Here is a 25,146-nt window from a genome sequence, read left to right as displayed (position 1 = left end):
GCGCTCTTGCGGCGCGGACCCTTGAGGGCGCTCTTGCGGCGCGGACCCTTGAGGGCGCACGGGAGGCGCTGGGCTGGACGGGACCAGCGGGAACTCAGGTGGGCTGGACGGGACCAGCGGGAACTCAGGTGGGCTGGACGGGACCAGCGGGAACTCAGGTGGGCTGGACGGGACCAGCGGGAACTCAGGTGGGCTGGACGGGACCAGCGGGAACTCAGGTGGGCTGGACGGGACCAGCGGGAACTCAGGTGGGCTGGACGGGACCAGCGGGAACTCAGGTGGGCTGGACGGGACCAGCGGGAACTCAGGTGGGCTGGACGGGACCAGCGGGAACTCAGGTGGGCTGGACGGGACCAGCGGGAACTCAGGAGGGCTGGACGGGACCAGCGGGAACTCAGGAGGGCTGGACGGGACCAGCGGGAACTCAGGAGGGCTGGACGGGACCAGCGGGAACTCAGGAGGGCTGGACGGGACCAGCGGGAACTCAGGAGGGCTGGACGGGACCAGCGGGAACTCAGGAGGGCTGGACGGGACCAGCGGGAACTCAGGAGGGCTGGACGGAACCAGCGGGAACTCAGGAGGGCTGGACGGAACCAGCGGGAACTCAGGAGGGCTGGACGGAACCAGCGGGAACTCAGGAGGGCACGTGCGTGGAGCCGGCACTGGAGGGCACGTGCGTGGAGCCGGCACTGGAGGGCACGTGCGTGGAGCCGGCACTGGAGGGCACGTGCGTGGGGCCGGCACTGGAGGGCACGTGCGTGGGGCCGGCACTGGAGGGCACGTGCGTGGGGCCGGCACTGGAGGGCACGTGCGTGGGGCCGGCACTGGAGGGCACGTGCGTGGAGCCGGCACTGGAGGGCACGTGCGTGGAGCCGGCGCGGGGGGGCGCTCGGGAAGCGCGAGTTCGCGGGGGCGCTCTGGAAGCGCGAGTTCGCGGGGGCGCTCTGGAAGCGCGAGTTCGCGGGGGGCGCTCTGGAAGCGCGAGTTCGCGGGGGCGCTCTGGAAGCGCGAGTTCGCGGGGGCGCTCTGGAAGCGCGAGCGGCGGCGGGCTCGGGGGAGCCGCTGACGACGGCGGGCTAGCTTCGACTCGGGCCCGGAAGTCTCCCAGACACCGGTATATCCCCAGCCTCCAGGTCAATCCCGTGGTGTCTGGGAGGTTCATGGGGCGGTGGTGACAGGCCCCGAGCCGGAAGAGCTGGAGGAGGACCGCGTCGTGCAGCTCCGCCTTCCCGGCCAGCTCGCAGAACTCCTCCGTGTACTCCACGAAGGGGAGATCGCGGAGTATCAGGGCGCGGAGGCGGGCGGCGAACTCCATCGCCATGGAGGGAGCGGGAAAAAAGGAGCAAACAAAAAAAACTTTCAAAAACGGAAAACAAAATGGGTGAAAAGGAGCGCCGCTTACTTTGTAGGTCCGGTCATCTGTCACGTTCCCTCTCGGGAAACAAGGAGCGAGGAGACGTAGGAGTTCCAATAAGCACATTTATTATCAACCAGCCGACAAACAGGGATCATGGGGAGAGACGAACACATCTGACGTGATGACCGGACACAGGGGCTAGGAAACACAGGGCTTATAAACACTAGGAAAACAAGGAACAGGTGTGGACTAATCAAACACAGGGCTAGGGACTAATTAAACTAATGAGGAAAGGAACGAGGATGGCCAAATAGGGACACGAGAGGAGGGGAAACACAAGACAAGGACTGACATGTAACAACTGTAAAGTGTTACAGAAATATTGTATTTAGAATAATTTTCTTTCAGTCTTGAGCAGGTAAATAACTTACACAGATCAGTCATTTAGCCAATCAAATCACACACACACACGCACACACACACACACTAAATCATAATCAGTACTTTTGTGTTCAGTTCAAATATCTGAACATGCTTAAAACAAATAAATGTAGCAAGGAATATAAACTGCCATGTGTCTTGAATATGATGTATGTATGTATGTATATACTGTATATATATATATATATATATATATACACACACACACACACACACACACACACACACACACACACACATATGTATATACAGTGCCCTCCAAAAGTATTGGAACAGTAAAGTCAAAATTGCTCTGTTGGCTGTGGAGTCAAGACATTTACAAATATGATTAAAAGATGAATATGAGACAAAACTACAGAATGTCACATTTTATTATTGGGTGACTCAACACATAGATAGAAAGGCAAGATTAGAGTTTGCAAAAAAGCACAAAGGTGAGCCAGAAGAGTTTTGGAACTGTGTTTATGGACCGATGAGACAAAGATGAACCTTTATCTAAGTGATGGGAAAGCAAAAATGTGGAGAAAAAAGGGAACTGCAAATGATCCCAAGCATACAGCCTCATCTGTAAAGCATGGTGGAGGTGGTGTCATGGTATGGGCATGCATGGCTGCCTCTGGAACAGGCCCTCTCAACTTTACTGATGACTTAATGTATGATGACAGTAGCAGAATGAATTTGGAAAGGTACAAAGCCATCTTGCCTACCAATATTCAAGAAAATGCCACTAGATTCATTGGGAAGTGCTTCATATTGCATCAGGACAATGACCCAAAACACCCTGCCAGTTCAGTCAAGGAATTTATAAGGGCAAAGAAATGGAAAGTCTTAGATTGCCCAAGTCAATCTCCAGATTTAAATCTGATTGAACATGAATTTCAGCAGCTGAAGAGGAGAGTAAAGGCAGAAACTCTCCAAAACAAGCAACAATTGGAACTGGCTGCATTAAAGGCTGGGAAAAGTCTTTCAAAGGATGAGTCCAAGAGTCAGGTGATGTCGGTCACAGACTCACTGCTGTGATTGTGTGCAAGGGATCTGCAACTAAATAATAGCTTTTAATCTTTTATATCTGCCTTATGTTCAACTGTCCCAATACTTATGCTCACATCAATGAGTGGGATGGACTCTAAAAGTGCTGTGCTTTTTATTTGGTAAAACATGTATGTGTTGAAACGGCTAATAATCAAATGTGACATTCTGTAGTTTTGTCTCTTATTCATCTTTTAATCATATTTGCAAACGTCTTGACAAGTGTTCCAATACTTATGGAGGGCACTGTATATATATATATATATACAGTGCAGCGAGTCAAGTTTACTGACAAGCAGGCGCGGACTGGCCATCTGGCAGACCGGGCATTTTCCCGCTGGGCCGGCTTACTTTTTGGGCCGGGCCTATACATCTTCTCATACCATATTTGTCTGATCGGCCCATAAAACTCTTAGCAGCCTATAGTTTTTCTGTCCAAATAGTTGACGGCGATGTGGTCTTTGCAGCTGTTTAATGTATTTGTCAAAAAAAGTCGGTTTAGGATTTTTCCCCCCCAGACAGACCGGCCCATGAGACATTTAATCAGCAGCCCATTGGTTATTTTCTTAATTGACATTGGGCTGACCCAATCACATCTTTAAACAACTCCCCTTTTGGGCTCTCTCGCACACACACACACACTCACATAGTGGTGTATTTTAACGAAGTAATACGTTACAGTACTTAAGTATTTTTTGGGAGTATCTGTAGCCTACGTGAGTTTTTATATTTCAGCCAACTTTTACTTTTACTCCGATACATTTCACCGAAGCATATTCGTTACTTTCAACAAAAGAGTCACAGAGAAGAGAAGAACACAGACTGCAGGAGAGCAGGTTTGAGAATCAGTGGACTGGCGTTTGCAAGTTAGAACAGCTATGCTCATCTGCAAACAAGTGCGTGCACAATCGCGGATGATTCATTTTCCACTCAAAGTGGAGTCTGGGGTGTGTGATATACTGTATATCTTCTGCAATAATAGGGTAAGTGTTGTTGTAATGATGTGTGATCTGACATGATCAAGTAGGCTATATCATCAAATCACACACAGAGTGCACGCACTTCATTTATTAATGTATTAAAAAATTCCAGGCATTCTAAATTGTAGACGGCAAAAATGCTTCTGTATGCTTTTTATATTTATATAATATAGTTAACTTCTAAATGTTGCACATATTACCTGGACTATATCTATATCACACAAAGAGTACCGTTTTTCTGCAGATATCAGCATGAACACATTTAATAATCATTTCATACAAGTTCAGTAAAGCAATAAGTGACTTACATTTTAGACTTATTGCTTGTTCTTGCTAAATTTTGCCAAAGAAAATAGCTCCAAACAAAGATCACAGCACTGTTTTGCGTCTCTGAGCAATGGACGGTGTACTTATTGAATGAATCCGCTTTTTGAACGAATCGGTTGAATAAATGATTCAGTGATTCACTCATTTAGACAGTCAAATACTCTGTTCCTGAATGAATCAGCCGTTTGAATGAATCGGTTGAATCTCAATGACTCACTCATTAATGGTCACTTTCTGTCACCAAAGTCTTTGCTGTCACCTACTAGCGGTTTTAATTTCACATTTTGACTATTTTTTTCATGTTTTAAATTTTCAAATATCAGTATTAGGCCTATTTATGCATCTGTAACTGCAGTTTAAATGCATCCATGTCCCCTGTGAGATACATTAAACTGTGTAAATAAATACATCTTAATGCTATTTCAGATGCAGATTCCAGAAATGTTTTCATATGTTGGACAGTTTATTTAATGCTATATTATGGGAAACCGTGATCATCTGATTATCATGTCTCTTCCCTTTTTCCCTCAAACACGCAGGCACACACAAGATGGATGTCATAACTATATAGGCCTATAGTTTTAGGATTCATCAGTGTAGATTATAGTTTTATTATATTAATAAATTACACTTTTTAGAAGTTTTTAATGTGTCAACTCTCACTCTTTCCTACCTATTATTATATGGCTTTAGTGCTTTTATGGAATAGGAGCTGGTATACATATTCAAGAGCGTGCAAAGATGGGTAGTATTTTGATCGTATGTAGTGGGCCGGTCTGGGCCAAAATGCCAGGGCCGATTTTTGTCCCAGTCCAGCCCTGCTGACAAGACATATATATGCATTGCCTCTGCAATTTGTCAACCTTCTAAGAAGAAGTTTTTAGCATAAAGCATGTCCTTGTGTACGAATTAAATATATGAAACAATGTTTTTGCCAAAAATAGAACATGTATTGTATAATAATAGTATTCATTCACATCCAGTGTTTTTGCTATATTTTGTCATCTTTTCATCTGATATTGCAGGAATTGATCAAGAAATGCATCTCTGATAATGTGAACTAATTGCTTTCACTTCAATTTTTCAATTTTTATTTTAAAAGGCAGTTTGGTTTTATTTACACCCCTGGCTTTCATATAGGGCAAATTTTTATTTATTTATTCATTCCATATTCTGTTATATATATATATTGTAAAGGCATATAGGCAATGCTAAATATAATCTTTGTTATTTAATAAAAAAGTAAGTAGGATCATTATAATAAATGATCATAATTTATTTTCATTGACAAAACATCTAGTTGTACTAAGAACATGCATCTAGTTATCTGTTTCATATCATTTCATATTATATAATGTTAATATAATATTATATTGTATTAAAAAAGTGACACAACAGTTTTTAATGTATTAGTCTATCTAATGAATGTAATAATCTGGAGGGAAAGAGAAAGCTTCCACCTGCTCAACCTGAACTTGTGATGTGCTGGTCAAACAAACTCAGCTGTGTTCTCTTTTTTTCTCTCTCACTGCTCCCGTTTGCATATGTGTGGTGATAATGGAAGAGCAGGCTGCACTCCACCCATCCCCACCCCACTCAAACCAGTCCAGCTGACTATTGACACTCCAAACATTTCCATAGCCTGCCCGCACACGGAAACACAGGAGGAAATACAGGGAGGAGAGAAAGAACAGGGCACCACAGACTAGCATCACTCTCTCATACAGTACACACTCACATATTTATATATAAATGTAATACACACACATATGACGTAGAGTACTGTAAAGAAAGTTATAGTTCACATTGTATTAATGATTTATTCTATCCGGTGTGACTCATGTTTGTAATTGTGAACTAGACTTGAGCTCTTTTAAGTCTTTATGGCAACTGTATAATCTCATGTGGCGTGACTGGATGGCTTAGACTAATGTTTCCCAACCTTTTTTTTGCCTTATGTACCTATTGACTGCTATAATTCTTGTTCTAATAAACTAAGTGTGTGGATCTGGGTAGTTTCAGTAAACGGAGATCTGAATTCAATGAATAACAATGCCAGGATCGTTCTGTCCTTTAATGCCACTTCTGTGAAATATTGCCACTGTTGTCCACATGCAGTCTACTGGCGCCTGTTATGAGTATGTGTGTATAGGTTAAAGCTTGTCATGTGTTTTGCTTATGGTGTAAAGGTAAGTTTGTGTTGTGTCCAGATGAGTGTGCACTTTACCTCAATTATGTGAAAGAGAGAGAGTTTGTTCATTCAAAATTGACCCGGTTTACTTTCTTAATACATGATATTATTGTGAATGATTCAAATTAGTCCATTCCAGAATACATTGCATTTATTCGATTATGTACACTACTGTTCAAATGTTTGGGGGTAAGTAAGAATTACTTTTTGTTATTGGAAAGAAATTAATACTTTCATTCAGCAAGGACACATTACATTTATTAAAAGTAATAGGAAAGTCATATATGAAGCAGCACAACTGTTTTCAACATTGATAATAATAAGAATGCTTCTTGAGCACCAAATCAGCATATTAGAATGGATTTTGAAAGATCATGTGACACTGAAGACTGGAGTGATCGCTGCTGAAAATTCAGCTTTACCATCACAGGAATAAATGGCATTTTAAAATAAATATACAGGTATTTTAAACTGTAATAATATTTCACAAAATTACTGTTTAACTGCTTGGTGAACATTCGCTGGTGAATAACACATTTTTAAATGGTGTGTGTACTCATGCTGCGTAAAATGTGTATGACTTTAATTAGATGAGGGGAAAAAAAAGATTTTTAGAAATCTAATCCATCTCTAATGGCAATTGATGTCTTCTGATATGAAATGATAGCTTTATGTAAGAAAAGTACACATATTATAGACCATCGCTTCTGGCCAATGTGTGTTTCACAATGTGCTGATGTTTACATCAAGCGAGAACTCATGAATTATGACCTCTCAAAGCTTTTTTTTTTAAAAAATAGGTACCAATAGTGTTTCAAGCATTCCATTTTAACTCCATTGTGGTGTAGTACTGTCACTTTTCATGTTTCAGTTGATGCATCAAATCCCGCCCTAGATTTTGTTCCCGTTGAACATCCTGTTTCACTCAGAAATACGTCACAGACGAAAGTAAAATGAGTTGCGAATACCAATTCATTTTGAAAAACATATATGCAAAACAATATGAGAATGGGAATGTGGAAAAGAATAAGAGTTGATATTATAAAGGCTAAAATGAATTTGATATTCTGATCTAAGATGATCTGTTTTTGTGTACACAAGTACTGCACTGGTTCTCACATTGTGCCATAGTCCTATGACTCAAACATGTTACATGTTTGCACTTGAGTTTTATCTTGAGTGCAAATCAAGGATATTGTTTGCCATCTTTGTGTAAAGCTTCTGCGTGCCAAATAATCTGACTTCTAATGAGCACCACTGAGACTAATTACTGGATATTACATGAACAAGTTGATATTGTTTCCACTATTCATTATTCAGAAATATCAACAAAGAGCCAAAACTCACGCCATTTATCTCCAACCTACTTTGGTTTCATGTTTCTATGTTCTTCGTTTCACTTTTTCCTCAGTTCTGATTCTGGAGCCTGTGGAGAGAGACGACCTGAGCGGGAAGACTCTGAAAATCACAGACTTCGGGCTTGCTCGGGAATGGCATCGCACCACCAAGATGAGCGCAGCGGGCACATATGCCTGGATGGCTCCAGAGGTCATCAAGGTGTCCCTGTTCTCCAAAAGCAGCGATGTGTGGAGGTGAGCTTCCGTCCTCCTCTGGACTATCCTAAATAGAGGTTTTGTGGCTGATTATGGTCTTTTTCTTGTCAGTTTTGGAGTGTTACTCTGGGAGCTGCTGACTGGTGAGGTGCCATACCGTGAAATTCATGCTTTAGCTGTGGCCTATGGAGTTGCCATGAACAAGTTGACCCTTCCCATCCCCTCCACCTGCCCTGAGGCCTTTGCACAGCTGCTGGGAGGTAAGAACCGTTATGGTTGAACCACATGAAACACTGACCTGTGAGATATCCACTCTTTATTTCATAGCATCATTATTTATCTTTCTCTCTCTCTCTGTAGAGTGTTGGTGTCCTAACCCACATGGACGTCCTTGTTTTGGAAGTATCTTGAAAAGGCTGGTGGACATTGAGCAATCAGCCATGTTTCAGATGCCCCTCGAGTCTTTCCATTCCCTGCAGGAAGACTGGAGGCTGGAGATCCAGCAAATGTTTGATGAATTGCGAGCAAAAGAGAAGGTTAGGATCATAAACTGATGTTTACGAAAGTTAGAGTGGTGAAGTTAAGAAAGTACGAGTGGTGAACTTCTGAAATCTTTTCAGTGATATATATTAAAAAATATATATTGATATATATTCAATTGATATTTAAACCATTTGCACAATAAATATAGTTCACCATTTACACTATATTGTCAACCATTACTATAATACCATATAATTTACACATTTAACCATATGAATAATATTATAATTTATATTAATATACTCAGTCACACTGAAGTCTTGTAAATTTAGGTTTTAAACATTTTTTTCATTTTTAAATAAAATAGAGTACGGTAATAATAGAGTATTAGTTATTTTTGCTTTATTTCTGTACTATCAATTAGCAACCACTACCAAATTATCATTTTAAATTATATATTTTTTTTATTTAAAAAGAATGATAAATTAAAAATGACTATAATAGTTGTTTTATAAAGTATAAAGTTTGGGGTTGGTAGGATGTTTTAACATTTTCTCTTATTTTCACCAAATGCTCCATTTATTTGATCAAAATACAGTAATATTTTCAAAATATTGTGACAACTTTAACTGTTGAAATTTTAATTATAAAACAATTTTTTAAAAATGACATGATCGTTCGGAAATCATTCTAAAGTGCTGATTTGGTGCTCAAGAAAATGTTCTAATTATTATCAATGTTGAAAACATTGCTTAATATTTTTGAAGAAATCATGCTTTGTTTTTCTCAGTATTCTTTGATGAATAGAAAGTTCAAAAGAACAGTATTTATTTGAAATTTAAAGACATTTTTTAAACAATGTAAAAGTTTTTATTCTCACCTTTGATGAATTTAATGTATCCTTGCTGAGTAAAAGTAATAATTTTTTTTTTTTTTTAAACGTACTAACCCCAAACATTTAAATGGTATTGTACATTTACAGATAGATATTTTTATAAATTTAGGATCTAATAAAGATAGAGTACAGATTAGGTGGTTAAAACTACAATGTATGTTTACACACAAGTATATTGTGAACCAAAGAGAGCCGAATGCGTGGGAAAATCTAATCGGCTATGCTCAGGGAAATTACACTCGCAACAATATTATAAGCAATAACTTGTAGGCTTAGTGGATTAGTGGTCTAAATAATCGCCTGTTCATTAGGAGTTGCGATCCTGGGAGGAAGCTCTGGCGCGGGCAGCTGAGGAGCAGAGGGAGCAAGAGGAGCATCTGAGGAGGCGTGAGCAGGAGCTGGCCGAGAGGGAGATCGACATTGTGGAGAGAGAGCTCAACATCATCATCCATCAGATGTATCAAGAGAAACCACATGTGAAAAAACGCAAAGGCCACTTCAAAAAGAGCAGGCTCAAACTTGGCAGGGACAGCAACTGCATCAGTCTACCATCTGGTGGGTGGAATGGGAACATACACTACCTTTCAAAAGTTTGGAATTATTACCATTGTTTAATGCTGTTCTTTTGAAGCTGCATTTATATATTTGTGGTGCGATTTGAGCAGCACTTGATCCTTCAGAAATCATTCTGATAAGTTGATTTGCTGCTCAAGAAACATTTTTATTATATCTGCTGCCCAACATTTTGTGGAAACTAATCAATCAGTGCCTTAATTCAGCAAGGATGCATTTAATTGATGAAAAGTGACAGGACAGTTTAAGACATTTAATGTTACATAAGCTATTATTTCAAATAAATGCTGCTTTTTTGATAATAATAAGAACCATTATTAATAACTAAGAACCTGTAACTCTTAATACAAATCAGCATATTAAAATGATTTCTGTGACACTTAAGACTGGAGTAATGGCTGCTGAAAATTCAGCTTTGCATCACAGGAATAAATTACATCATAAAATAAATTGCAATAGAAAACAGTTATTTTTAATTGTAATAATATGTGACCCTGGACCACAAAACCAGTCATAATTTTTCAAAATCGAGATTTATACATCATCTGAAAGCTGAATAAATAAGCGTTCCATTGTTGTATGGTTTGTTAGGATCGGACAATATTTGGTCAAGATATAACTATTTGAATATCTGGAATCTGAGGGAGCAAAAAAATCAAAATATTGAGAAAATCACCTTTAGGAAATTTACAAAATATCTTCATGGAACATGATCTTTACTTAATGTCCTATTGATTTTTGGCATAAAAGAAAAATAAATAATTTTGACCCATACAGTGTATTTTTGGCTATTGCTACAAATGTACCCCAGCGACTTTTGTGGTTTTGTGTTCCAGGGGCATATATGTCACAACATCTGGTTCTACTGTGTTTTAATCAAATAATTGGAGCCTTGCTGAGCATAAGAGACTTCTTTAGTATAATTTTAATTATTCCAAACTTTTGACCAGCATTGCATTATATACATTTATAATAAAATGATTTTTCTCCCCCTAATCAAATTAGTGTTATTGTCCAGTAAAATGTTTTATCATACAACAGTATGAAAACAAACTGAAATCTGAAGAGTCCAGCCAATACACCCTTAAAGTCTATTTAATTATATGTAGAATCATATAATCAGCATCTGTCTGTTTTAGGTTTTGAACATAAGATCACGGTACAAGCATCACCCAGCGTGGACAAGAGGAAAGGTCAGGGTAGTGAAAGCACCACTCCTCCAGCCAGCCCAGGGGTCATTCCTCGCCTCAGAGCCATACGCCGTAAGTCAAAGCGTAAATATTTAGTTTTTATATAGGAGAATAAATAAGGACCAGAGTACATTACTGGAGCAGCTTAGTACATATTGATGTACGCCTGCATTGCCATGTGTCAAGGATCAATACCACTTAAAAGAGCTGAATGTGTCTGTGAAGTGCATTGAGACTGTCTTAACATACATACTTGTGTTTCTATGCAATCCATACCTTATGCTGGGTTAGGCAGCAATATGTAGTATGCAAAACAAAGAAAAAATTGAATATTTTCTGAAATGTGTTTGTATTGCTGTGTGGTCTAGTGACACCCAGTGATGGAAGGAAGACGTGGGGCAGGACGGCAGTGTGTAAGAAAGAGGACCTAGGGACCAAGAAGAAAGGCCGAACATGGGGGCCCAGCTCCACACATCAGCGCGAGCGAGTCGGTGGAGAGGACAGGTAGACCAAAAAACAACAACCTTTAAAGTAGTTGTATTTATTTGTATTTTATGTAACTAGTTATTTTTTATTTACTTACTTTATTTATTTGTTTATTTGCTGTAGAAGTCCTCTTATAATGCTTTTTAATTATATATTATTATTGTTATTTTAATGTTTACGTGCAAAAATTTTGTGTACATTTTCTTAATGACTCTAGGGAGAATATATATATATATGTATGTATGTATGTATGTATGTGTGTGTGTGTGTGTGTGTGTGTGTGTGTGTATATTGGAACAGTAAATAAAAAATTGCTCTGTTGGCTGTAGAGACATTTATAAATATGATTAAAAGATGAATATGAGACAAAACTACAGAATGTCACATTTTATTATTAGCCGTTTCAACACATACATGTTTTACCAAATAAAAAGAACAGCACTTTTAGAGTTCATCCCACTCATTGATGTGAGCATAAGTATTGGTGTCAAAGTCTCCTGAGGACAGTAGATTGTCAGAGCATCACCCCAGCTTTCTGGAAGTTGTTGGTGATTTTTCAGACACGTCTTTTAGAGTTAATTTTCACAGCTTTTATGATTTGTCTGTCATCAACTACTGTTGTTTTCTCAGCTGATCAGGCAGTTGTTGGTTGCTGGTGTCGCTGGTGGTTTCCAAACTCTTGATTTCTCCATGCCCTTTGTTTTTGCTATAGCTCTAATTGACTACCTCTTTTATTTTGGCATCCAAATTGCTTGCTTTTCTCTCAAAGTCAGCTCCCTCATCTTCATCCTGGTTTGAGTGTGTCATCATCGATTGCAGGATTCAGAATCCAGAAGTAAGGGGAAAGGGAAGTGGTGTACAGATGTACAGTGGTGTACAGTGCCTTGCTCAAGGGTCTCACCTCAGTCGTAGTTTTGAGAGAGTGTTGGTTATTGACTCCCCCCACCTACAATCCCTGCCGGACCTGAGACTCAAACCCACGACCTTCGGGTTAAAAGTCCAACTCTCTATCCATTAGGCCACGACTGACCCTATGGATTAATGGATATAACTGATACGACACATTCCCTGCTTTTAATATCTGAAGAATTAATGCAACAGGGCACAGCTGATCACTTAGAAAGACCTGTGAGGCAACTGTTCCAATACTTATGCTCACATCAGATAAGAGGGATGAAACTCTAAAAGTGCTGATCTTCTTAGCTGGTAAAACATATGTGTTGAATCACCAGATAATAAAACGTGACATTCTGTAGTTTTGTCTCATATTCATCTTTTAATCATATTTGTAAATGTCTTGGCTCCACAGCCAACAGAGCAATTTTGACTTTACTGTTCCAATACTTTTGGATATATATATATATATATATATATATGTATGTATGTATGTATGTATGTATGTACAGTCAGGTCCATAAATATTGGGACATCGACACAATTCTAACATTTTTGGCTCTATACACCACCACAATGGATTTCAAATGAAACGAACAAGATGTGCTTTAACTGCAGACTGTCAGCTTTAATTTGAGGGTATTTACATCCAAATCAGGTGAACGGTGTAGGAATTACAACAGTTTGCATATGTGCCTCCCACTTGTTATGGGACCAAAAGTAATGGGACAATTGGCTTCTCAGCTGTTCCATGGCCAAGTGTGTGTTATTCCCTCATTATCCCAATTACAATGAGCAGATAAAAGGTCCAGAGTTCATTTCAAGTGTGCTATTTGTATTTGGAATCTGTTGCTGTCAACTGTCAAGATGAGATCCAAAGAGCTGTCACTATCAGTGAAGCAAGCCATCATTAGGCTGAAAAAACAAAACAAACCCATCAGAGAGATAGCAAAAACATTAGGCGTGGCCAAAACAACTGTTTGGAACATTATTAAAAAGAAGGAACGCATCAGTGAGCTCAGCAACACCATAAGACCCGGAAGACCACGGAAAATAACTGTGGTGGATGACCGAAGAATTCTTTCCCTGGTGAAGAAAACACCCTTCACAACAGTTGGCCAGATCAAGAACACTCTCCAGGAGGTAGGTGTATGTGTGTCAAAGTCAACAATCAAGAGAAGACTTCACCAGAGTGAATACAGAGGGTTCACCACAAGATGTAAACCATTGGTGAGCCTCAAAAACAGGAAAGCCAGATTAGAGTTTGCCAAACGACATCTAAAAAAGCTTTCACAGTTCTGGAACAACATGCTATGGACAGATGAGACCAAGATCAACTTGTACCAGAGTGATGGGAAGAGAAGAGTATGGAGAAGGGAAGGAACTGCTCATGATCCTAAGCATACCACCTCATCAGTGAAGCATGGTGGTGGTAGTGTCATGGCGTGGGCATGTATGGCTGCCAGTGGAACTGGTTCTCTTGTATTTATTGATGATGTGACTGCTGACAAAAGCAGCAGGATGAATTCTGAAGTGTTTCGGGCAATATTATCTGCTCATATTCAGCCAAATGCTTCAGAACTCACTGGACGGCGCTTCACAGTGCAGATGGACAATGACCCAAAGCATACTGCAAAAGCAACCAAAGAGTTTTTGAAGGGAAAGAAGTGGACTGTTATGCAATGGCCAAGTCAATCACCTGACCTGAATCCGATTGAGCATGCATTTCACTTGCTGAAGACAAAACTGAAGGGAAAATGCCCCAAGAACAAGCAGGAACTGAAGACGGTTGCAGTAGAGGCCTGGCAGAGCATCACCAGGGATGAAACCCAGCGTCTGGTGATGTCTATGCGTTCCAGACTTCAGGCTGTAATTGACTGCAAAGGATTTGCAACCAAGTATTAAAAAGTGAAAGTTTGATTTATGATTATTATTCTGTCCCATTACTTTTGGTCCCTTAACAAGTGGGAGGCACATATGCAAACTGTTGTAATTCCTACACCGTTCACCTGATTTGGATGTAAATACCCTCAAATTAAAGCTGACAGTCTGCAGTTAAAGCACACCTTGTTTATTTCATTTGAAATCCATTGTGGTGGTGTATAGAGCCAAAAATGTTAGAATTGTGTCAATGTCCCAATATTTATGGACCTGACTGTATGTGTGTGTGTGTGTGTGTGTGTGTGTGTGTGTGTGCGTGTAGTACCTGAATATATAAATATTGTACAATAAAGCAATACACAAAAAAAAATTATGAAGGAAACATGTTTCAAATATTAAAGTGCAAAAGAATTATAAAGACCAATAGGTAACACTTTACAATAAGGTGTCATTAGTTAACCTTAGTTAATGCATTAACATTATCAATGAGCAGTAGATACATTTGTTACAGAAGTTATTATTCTTTGTTAAAAAACACAACTGTTAGTTCATGTTAGATTGGGTCCATTAAATAATATATTTACTATTTTTGATTTTAATAAAATATATTCATATTTTTATATTTATATTAGACAATTTGTATAACTACATTTGATTTTTAATTGAAATGTAATCAAGCTAGCTGATCCCCTTTTTTAGGTTAAAGTCACTTGGGGAGGGTAAGGTGTGGTCCTCCAGCGCTCCGAATCTGGGGAAGTCCCCAAAACATGCTCCTATGACAACTGGATTCTCAAGCCTAAATGAAATGGGTGAGTCTGAATCCCATTCTGCTTATAGACCTATGATGAACCTGCCTCTGATTTGAACATTATGACCCAACACAGTACATCAAACAGTTATCAACTGAAATGATAGGACGCTTATCATCTGTTTGTCTTTATTTATTATTAATTCACTACCCTTATCTTTTGTGAAGAGGAGCACTGTGAGTTTGATGACAGCTCCCCGGGACGCCTGGCACCTGAGCTGGGCAGTAATGGAGCGATGGAGGAGGTGGGTTTAGGGTCAGCGGGTGTAGGGCCAGGATTGGGCTCACAGGATTCAGTTCGGCGCTGCAGCCAGAGGAAAAAGAGTGACCTGCTGTTGCTGGGCTGTTCCTCCATACTGGCCGCTGTGGGCCTGGGCTCTGACATCTTCCAGCTGGGACGACAACAGGTACACATTATGAGGGACTGGGAAAGTGGAAAAGAAAAGTAAGGAACAGAAGAAAAGAGGCTTAATAGGAGGATTGAGTAGTGTTTTTTCACTACATTTTTAATAAATGAGCAAGACTACAAATATTGATGTTTACTTTGTAATTATTATACATTTAATGGTTACACTTTATTTTAAGGTGTCCTTGTTACGGTATAATTATACATTTAAGTACTGACTAATATTAATTAACTACATGTACTTGCTATATGGTTAGGGTTACTTGCATGTACTTATGCATAATTTATTGTTATTATAATAGTAAGTTATGTAAAATGTGTAACAAGGACACCTTAAAATAAAGTGTTACCCATTTAACAAGCAATTGTACTACTTATGTGAATTAATATTTGTAATTTAATATTTAAATGAATAATAGTTTCACAAAGTATAACCATTAAGTAATTATTAAATCATTTGAATGATTTGGGCTTTCATATGTGAGTAATAAAATTTTTATATATGCTACTACTATATATATAATTTTATATACTACATTTCTATACATTTTATATACTACTTATATAATAAAATAGAATATGTATTTTGCAAGAAAATTTTGAAGAATTGTTCTTTAGATTTTTTTGCAGTAATTCTCATTTTGTTTTTTATATTTATTGCTATATATTATATTATTATTTGACCTTATTGTTGAAGTAATGTGATGTTATTCATCCATGTGTGTTGAGATGAGTCAAGATGAGCAGGACCAGCGAGAGGAGCAGAGGAAGAAGAAGGAGGGTTTGTTCCAGCGCACGGGCCGATTCAGACGCAGCACCTCTCCACCCAGCCGCACACTGTCACTCTCCCTGTCCCACAACCGCCATCACGACGCCACCCTGCCCAGCATGGACGCGTCTCCTTCCGTTACCCTCCTCTCTTTGTCCTCCCTCTCTGACTGCAACTCCACCAAGTCCCTGTTGCCCTCTGATCCTGATGACTTTGCCCCGACCCCTAGTAGTGCTCACCCGGTGGTCTCTACTGTGCCGTCATTGAACCCTCTGCTGGACCTGAAGGCGGAGAGCTTCAAACGAGAGCCCAATCAGTCCCTCACACCCACCCATGTCTCTGCAGCAATGGCATTAAACCGTGGGCACCGCCGCACACCCTCCGATGGGGCCATCCGTCCTCGAGCGCAGACAGTCGTGGGGCATCGGCGCACCCCCTCTGATGGGAGTATGCCCTTCCCCCCGGCACAAGCCCAAACCATTACACCATATACAGGTACAACATTTTACTTGAAATGCTATTTGGTATTGGGTGAATCTCTGTCAAAACATTTACATTCATATCTTATCATAATCTTATTTAATCGTAACTTGCACGATTCCATATTTAACTGTAATTTTTCCATGATACTTCCATCATGTGTAAGTACTTCACAAAAAAAATATATATTTATTTATTTATTTATTTTTGCTCTGCTTTTAAAGGTCATTTAGTAAATGTCACAATAACATAAAAGACAATATTTTAGAACCACTAGGATTTATTTAAACTTTTTTTATGTAACTCCCATTAATCTTAATAGCGTTTCTCACAAAGATCAATAAGATTATTTATTTATTATAATAAGTTGCTTAAAATCTAACTATTTTTTTTGTTATATGATATTTTGCGTAGGCAATTTTTTAAAATGAGTAATATTTGTCCTAAAGTTTTGCATTTTTGTATTCTTAGTAGTGATTGCAATTACTGTAATACAGTATTTTATTCCTGTACATAATATATGTGACCCTGGAGCACAAAACCAGTCTTAAGTCGCTGGGGTATATTTGTAGCAATAGCCAAAAATACATTGTATGGGTCAAAATTATCGAGTTTTCTTTTATGCCAAAAATCATTAGGATATTAAGTAAAGATCATGTTCCATGAAGATATTTTGTAAATTTCCTGCTGTAAATATATCAAAATGTAATTTTTGATTAGTAATATGCATAGCTATTACTATATTTGGACAAATTTTTAATTTTTGCACCCTCAGATTCCAGATTTTCAGATTTTGCATCTCGGCCAAATATTGTCCGATCCTAACAAACCATACATCAATGGAAAGCTTATTTATTCAGCTTTCAGATCATGTATAAATCGCAATTTTAAAAAAATTGACCCTTATGACTGGTTTTGTGGTCCAGGGTCACACACACATATATATATATATATGTAGATGTTTAACTATTTAAAATAATACATTTGTTTCATACAGTAGTAATGAGAATTCCCCCCCCCCCCCTTTTTTTGCAATTCCCATTATTCTCAGTATTGATTCTCATATTGTTATTAATATAGTTTTTCCTTGTTTTTGTATAGTTTCTATAGTTTTTCTACTTTTGGTTTTTGCACTATTTCAGTATATGTAATATTGTATATAATATTTATTTTAATATATAACATTTGAATATATAATTTTTAAAATCATGTAATCATTTGAATTTTATTTTCATATTAAAGTGCATACATTTTAAATATATACATACTTTTAAATGTGCTTTATGAAAATAATAGTCACAATGAGTGCAAAAAATCTTAATGGTATTAAATGTAAGCCTCAGTAAGAAAATACAATCTTTCATGTCTTGATTTTTGGATAAAATATGATTTAATCATATGGTTAAATATCTTGTTTGTGAATTATAATTTTACTTAAAGAGTCCTTCGTGTCGGTCATATGTTTTCCTCCAGGATCTCGTGAAACTCTTGACATTCCACGCCTGCCTGACCCGTCTATGGTGTACCCCTCAGCCCATCGGCGAAAACCTCCTCCTCCCATCCCCATCCCCGTGCCAGAGCCAGACAGCCATACAGGCACACTCGAGCGTCCCAAAACCCTTGAGTTCGCTCCTCGCCCCCGACCCACCCCAGCTCGGGCACGTCCGGACCCCTGGAAACTATCATCTCTGTCCCAGACGCTCAGTTCGTCTCCAGGTAGCAGCTGCGACAGTCCACTGGGTTCAGGTGACAGCGGCGTGAGCGCTGGAGCGGGTGTCACCCATCAAAGCCTTCTCGACATGGACATGGAAGGCCAGAGCCAGGACAGCACCGTCCCCCTGTGTGGTAAACACCCACGGGCCACTCTATGCGGACAACATTTCTCATAGAAAGACTTCTGTCCCCCAGCGTGAACCAGCACTCTGTGGTGATCGTAAGAGGTTTCCCCACAGTTTGCCCCGTGATCCCATCAGACCACGTTCTCTGGCAGCTCTAATGGAAAAGCTGCCCTCTGCAGTAGCTAGACAGACGCCTTCTGGACAGGTTAAGAGATAAATGACCCTGATTTGTTTATCTCAGCTTGTCCTCAGTGACTCATTCTCTGAGTTTAATGGGCCTCATAACGGCTGCGATCGGTTGGTTAAACAGTGGCCTGTAGTGAGCAGGAGAGGGCAGTCTAACTACTGTAGGTCTGTGACCTTCCTTGTTTGTCCATATCTCTGTTATCATAGGGCCAGTCTCTCTCGCCTCTTCTTCTTCATCATGGTCTCCATGGGTATAACCTGTTTTTTGGCCTGGAAAAAAACAATAGGGTTTTTTTCCCCCCTCCAGTGTGTACATTATAAAGTTCAGCAATGTTTTTTCTGTATTTACATTCAGGAGAAGTGAGTATGCAGTTAATTGCAATGACACAGGGAGCTCATTGTAATATATTGATACAATATAAAAAGAGGTGTACCATAAGAATTTTATATTTTCCTTTTTTGAAAAAAAAAAAAAACTACTCTCTGCATGACCTAATCAGAATGTGAGAGCAGTCCAAACGTGAAAAAGAAACATGAACAGATGCTTTCTCTCCATGTGTGGAAGTACTTGGCACTTTCCAAGGATAGGGAACACGTTAAAGCATTAAAGGCATAAATCTCATGTTTTGGTGAACTTATCATGAAAAGCAGCTAACTAAAAAAAAAAAAAGAAAAAAAAAAAAAAATTTCAAATGTTTGTGTTCCCCTTAAAATGGGAATTTTCAGCCCATCCCACCTCAGAAGCCTTGAACTTTTTAATGTATCCGACAAATATAATGCTAAATTATACATATGCACATTATACATATAATAAATTGATATTCAATTCATATATTTTAATGCCTACAAAATCCTATTTACCTGTCTCACATTTTGTGTACAACCCTGCATGATGTAATACACATAAGCAAAAAATCTAATTGCATGTTCTCAAATTGCATTCGACCAGCTCAACTTTCAACCGTTATCTATGGTATTAAAGAAAAAAATATGTGTATTTAAATTATGGGAGATAAGTGCATGGGTACTAACTACAAGTCACGGTATCTGCCCCTATTGATAGCCCCATTAAAAACGCTCTTTTCTTTTGTTTTAAATTATATATATTTTGTCTATTTATTTTGATGTTTATAGCAAGAAAATAACCTAATTAAATGAACCGGGTAAACTCTATATAAACCCTATTTATTGATTCCAAATCAATTCTACATTAGTGTTCAAAATTTTGGGTTTGGAAAAATAGTTTAAAGTTAATAGTCAAAACAGTAATATTGTGAAATATATTACAAATGAAAAATAATTGTTTTTATATGAACATGTTTTACAATGTAATTTATTCATGTGACGCAGCGCTGAATTTTCAGTAGCCATTACTTCAGTCTTCAGTGCCACACGATTCATCAGAAATCATTCTAAAATGCTGATTCGGTGCTCAAGAAAAATTTCTTGTTACTATCAATGTTAAAAACAGATGTGTTGCCTAATATTTCAAAATAAACTTTTTTAACAATGTAAAAGTATTTACTGTCCCTTTTGATCAACTTAATGCATCCTTGCTGGAAAAAAGTATTAATTTCTTTAATTTAAAAAAAAAGGTACTGGCCCAAACTTTTGAACAGGAGTGTGTATGTCCCAAATTTAGGTAGCATAGTTGCAAATCTTACAGGAAATGAATGAAACACTTAATATAATAATCAGTTTGACACCCTGCACTCAAGAGTTTTTGAAGGATTTGTACCCTATTCTTAGAAAGTGCTTGTTAATGTCAATCTGACTAAAACTGGATGAGTAAGCCCCTATTCCACTCATTCTGTTCAAGAGTGTTTCAAGTGAAATCCATTTACTTCCCCCTCTCATCAGAAACTCATCTGAAATGCCTCTGTTCTCCTCAAAACAATGTCAGCTCCTGTAAGGAGCATCTTAAGGACAGAAATGGGAAAATTAGGGTTTTTGTAACAATTGGCAATAAAAAGCAAACATGTACTACCTGTTTTCTTTATGTACCAGACAGACACTTCCTTACCTCCTTAAAGTGACGATCTTCCTCCACCTACTGAATAATTCAGCTGAAGAGAAAGGAACTATGCATACACCAGATCTGACCATGCGTCACCACAGAGAGCATTGTGAAGGACACTGTCATGTCAGGGAACATGGAAAGAGACATGTGATGAGATCCTTAATGACGTTACACTTGTGCAGGAAATACAGGATGTTCTTTTGGCGGACTGAATGGTGCTGAGAAACGCACACTGGAGGGTTTTCAAATTTGTTGTGCTGAACCGTTAAACCTGGTAATAGACAGTATTTTTTTGACTGTCCACCAATGAGTATGCCTGTTATGTGAGTGTGTGTGTGTGTGAGCGGACAGGTGTGTGTGCATGTGGTTTGTGTTCTTATTGTTATCATTTGTATGGGGCAACTCTCTGTGCAGGGGTTGAACAAACCCACCCCCTTATTTCCTGTGTGAGGAACACTGAGTATTTATTAAAATAATTGTTACAAGCGGTAATGTGTTGGTTTACTGTCTTGTGTTTTCATAATTACACAATGTCCTGTAAAAAGATGAGATTATTATTATTAGTAGTAGTAGTAGTACTATAGCATTTAAAATAATTTGCTAAGTATTTATTTATTTAGCAACCAGAACTATTGAATTCATGCATAAGCTTTTAACTTAAATGTTTTTAAAGAATAATTTTTACTGGTGGCAGCACAAGTCTTATCGCAGATTTGTTGTGGTAAGAATTTGTTTCTTTCCAAAAAATTTTAAAGCATCTAAACCAAATTCATCGTTTTATTCCTATAAACAATAAACTAAGACCGATATATATATATATTTTTTTTTTTTTTTTTTTTTTTTTTAAATGGACACTAGATGTCGACAAAGTCTCGCAGTGTAAGTTGAGCAATTAGGACGCAAGGGATTCCTAGAGTTAATGTTGTTTTGTGCTTTTATGTTCAGGTAGGCACAAAAATAACAGCTTTATCATCACTTCCGCTTGCTTTTCATAAAATAAAAATAATGTAAACTCAAAGCAAACCCAAAGAAGCATTTTATAATTTAGCTTTAAGGGCATAGCTGACAATAGCATGATATAAGCATAGCAGCACGAGACACTGGTCTGTTTACATCAGCGATTGTTCTCTGAGGACAATGAGAAGATACTAAGAGGTATTAGGCTCCACAGAGAGAATTAAGTATATGGTAACAACAAAATGTGAAAAAATTATTGAATAAACAGCAAATATTTCATTATAATCCATACCTTCAAACTGCTCGATAAAGGTACTGGCTGTAAATGCTAAAAACTGGGCCCGACTGCCTCCAGTGCAGTAGCTATAAAAAGCTGACCAAAGCTAGTTTCATACAATAAAGCATAACAGCCTCCGTTCGCTACACATGTATCTACACTCGCTCAAACACTGACATAGCTTTGCTCTTGACTGTGAAAGCAGCAGCAGCCGCTTTATTCTTCCAGACGCCTGCCAGTTACTTAGCAACCACACTTCACTTCTATGGCAATGCTATAAAAAGTAACAACAAAGAAAAAAAAAAAGGGAAGATGGTGGACATGACAAATATATGAGGGAAAAAAATTACACATAGATCATATTTTGACCTCCACATGTACAGTACACACAGTATTGGATTCGGCTATTTATTTTCTGATTGATTTAATAATATTGTTTTAACAAATGCTTCTCTTTTTTCTTCTAATTTCTATACAAATTTGCCACCCCTAACTAATCTTTATCCCCTTTTCTGATATCACAAATGATTTTTCCAGTGTAACATTATGCAATTTATTATCTTGCTCTACTCTGTAATTGCTTCTATAGATTTTTTTGGTCACACTTCTCGCTATTAACAACCCATGTACGACTTTTGGCTCAATAAACTCCTAATTTGCTGCGTATTAATAGTTATTAAGTTAGTTGTTAAATTTAGGGATTGGGTTGGATTAGGGGCGCAGAATATAGTCATGCAGAATGCTTTATATTTGCTCATCATAAACAGCCAATATGTTCATAATAGGTGTGTTAATAAGCCACTATTTAACAGTGAGAATTGGTCCCTGTGTTACTGATTTTCTTTCCCATTACTTATCTTCCTTCTGTTTTAATTCAGGTGTGAACACGTGTGCATTTTTGTGTTTTTTCTCTCGCCTTTTACATTTACAGCCCTGGAAGTCATTATGGGGGGTAGTCAGTGGTGACAGACACACCATGTTTCACTGAGAAAGAGAGAGAGAGAGATGGTAGAAAGAGACCGGCGGTTCCACTGTTACAGTTCAGAATCTGTGGAGGATTCAAACAAACACTGAATCTCTAGATGCAGGGGTTGTCAAGCTCTGAAATGGATTTAAAAAATGCCATAAAAGTAGTCAATATGACGCAAGCACTGTATTGTAAGCCTTCTGATAGTTTTGTGTGAGGAGCCATTCAACATTTTAGCTTTTATTTCTCATTCATGCTTTTGTGCATTCAAACATTTCAGCAAAGCTCAAAGCTATGGTAAAAATCTAAATAAAGTGCATGAGTCACTGCAGCAAGCATAAAACATAATTTTTTAAAAAAGAACTCATTTTAACTTGAGCACCAAATTTTTAGAATGGCATGTCATGTGCGAGATGCAAAAGGAGTTTTAGATCAAAGACATTTAATGTTTTAATTTGAGCACTGTGTCCGCTAGATCAGGGTGTACAATCCTGAGGCCCAATGTTTTGCAGAGTGTAGCTCTAACCAGCTCCAACACACTTGCCTGGAAGTTTCTAGTGACTTTTAAGACCTTGATTACTTTGGTTCAGGTGTGTTTAATTAGGATTGGAACTAAACGCTGCAGGAGAGCTGTGAGAGATAGAAGTACAGTATGGTCCTGGATCGTTTCTAATTAATATTTCTAAATAAGAAAAAAACTTTGCACAAATGGAACTTCAGAATTTCATGGGATTTCCGTATTAAATGACATTAGATTTTGCATTAAAAACCAAACAATAATACTCAGTTTTCTTTTTAAACTTTATTTGTAGACTTCAAATACCAATCAATAGTGCATTCCTGGACTTGCAGGTAAACAACCAGTTCGCAGGTCTTCTGATGTCCGGTGGAAGTATGTACAGTACTTCCCAAAGAGGCAATGAATGACCCCAGTAATGCATTAACATTATAGTAACCGGATCAACCAGAGGGTCAAAATCTCTCTCTCTCTCTCCAGAATAGGCAAGAAAAAAGAAAAAGAAACCAGTGGATTTTCTCTCTCTTTCGGGACAGTAGGGTACCCTCACCCCTTCTTCCTCATCTGCGAAATCCCTCTTGTCATTCGCTCCAGACCCACCCCAGACGACCTTTCTTTCTGGAGGTCAAAGGGCAAACCCTGAACCCTCAGACTGACAATTATATAAAAAACAAGGCTAAGACATCACAAATAAGCCCCAGGATACAATTGGAAAACTGAACGTATACACGGGTACAAAGTTGCCCCTCACAATGTTAAATATATTTTTCCATAAATCTCTTTTATTTGTCCTTCTCATATGCTCTCTCACATATCGATAAAAACTATTTAATAAAGTAAAGCTTTCGACAACCATTTTAATGTCTTTAAACCGCACAAGTCTACTTTGACATTCAACAAACACATACCTCAAGTGACATCCAAGAAAAAGAAAAGTAAGTTTATTTGCTTGTCCATAAACCAGTTTGTGCTTTTGTTGTTGTCTGTTGACAACAGTCAGATTTGATGTTTCTCCATCTGTGTAGAAACAGATCCAGCACATGGGGACATATGGACCACAGCTGAAAGAAGCAAAGGCGATGACCGAGATTCTTTACAGAACATCAGTGTTGTCAGCATTGCTCTGTTATAGACAAAATGACCTTTACCGTTTACAGAAATCAAAAGAACATCTCAAAGGTAAGGTGGAGAGAGAACTGCCACAAAACAGAGACAAGAGACAGAGCTGGAAAGAAGGAAAGCATCTGAACATCCAACACACTATCATGACAATTCGTAACTATTTTACATTTTGGTGTTTAATTCGCATAACATTTTGGTAGCTAATTCGTATAATCTCATTTGTACTTTCACACGATTATCTTGCATCCCACTGAAGGTTAGTTTTTGGGTGGGATTAGGGATGGACCTTTTTTTGTCAAAAAGTCTCATGCTGTGTGCCAGTCATATAAATTCATGTGAAATCGGCACTTCGTAAAATAGTTATGTTTCCTCGTGAGATTGGGTTAGAACAGCACAGAAAGAGATACTCTAGCCAATCATTCATGACTACACTATCAAGAGTTGATTTGAGCATTAAAAGGTGCACTCAGTAAGTTTTTGTTCGTGTTTCACCAGTTCTTTTTCATCCAAGAGAAGCAT

The 25,146-nt window shown here is 38.5% G+C and overlaps 1 protein-coding gene across 1 annotated transcript in view; it reads left to right on the top strand.

Moving 5' to 3' along the window:
- Positions 1–21,271, top strand: part of LOC306843167 (mitogen-activated protein kinase kinase kinase 10-like) — a 42,886-nt gene extending 21,615 nt beyond the window's left edge. Inside the window, exons 2-11 of the mRNA XM_079374466.1 lie at positions 7,737–7,917; positions 7,990–8,138; positions 8,239–8,414; positions 9,568–9,811; positions 10,969–11,091; positions 11,388–11,523; positions 14,980–15,089; positions 15,257–15,495; positions 16,224–16,758; positions 18,217–21,271. Of these exons, the coding sequence (XP_079230592.1) occupies positions 7,737–7,917; positions 7,990–8,138; positions 8,239–8,414; positions 9,568–9,811; positions 10,969–11,091; positions 11,388–11,523; positions 14,980–15,089; positions 15,257–15,495; positions 16,224–16,758; positions 18,217–18,632 (2,309 nt within the window). The 3' untranslated portion in view covers positions 18,633–21,271. The remainder of the gene's footprint in view (positions 1–7,736; positions 7,918–7,989; positions 8,139–8,238; positions 8,415–9,567; positions 9,812–10,968; positions 11,092–11,387; positions 11,524–14,979; positions 15,090–15,256; positions 15,496–16,223; positions 16,759–18,216) is intronic.
- The last annotated feature ends 3,875 nt before the right edge of the window (positions 21,272–25,146 follow it).

The sequence above is a fragment of the Barbus barbus genome, assembly GCF_936440315.1.
Source record: "Barbus barbus genome assembly, chromosome: 23".
Lineage (NCBI taxonomy): Eukaryota > Metazoa > Chordata > Actinopteri > Cypriniformes > Cyprinidae > Barbus > Barbus barbus.
Note: the sequence above shows the minus strand (reverse complement) of the source record. Positions and strands in the feature narration are given on the sequence as shown.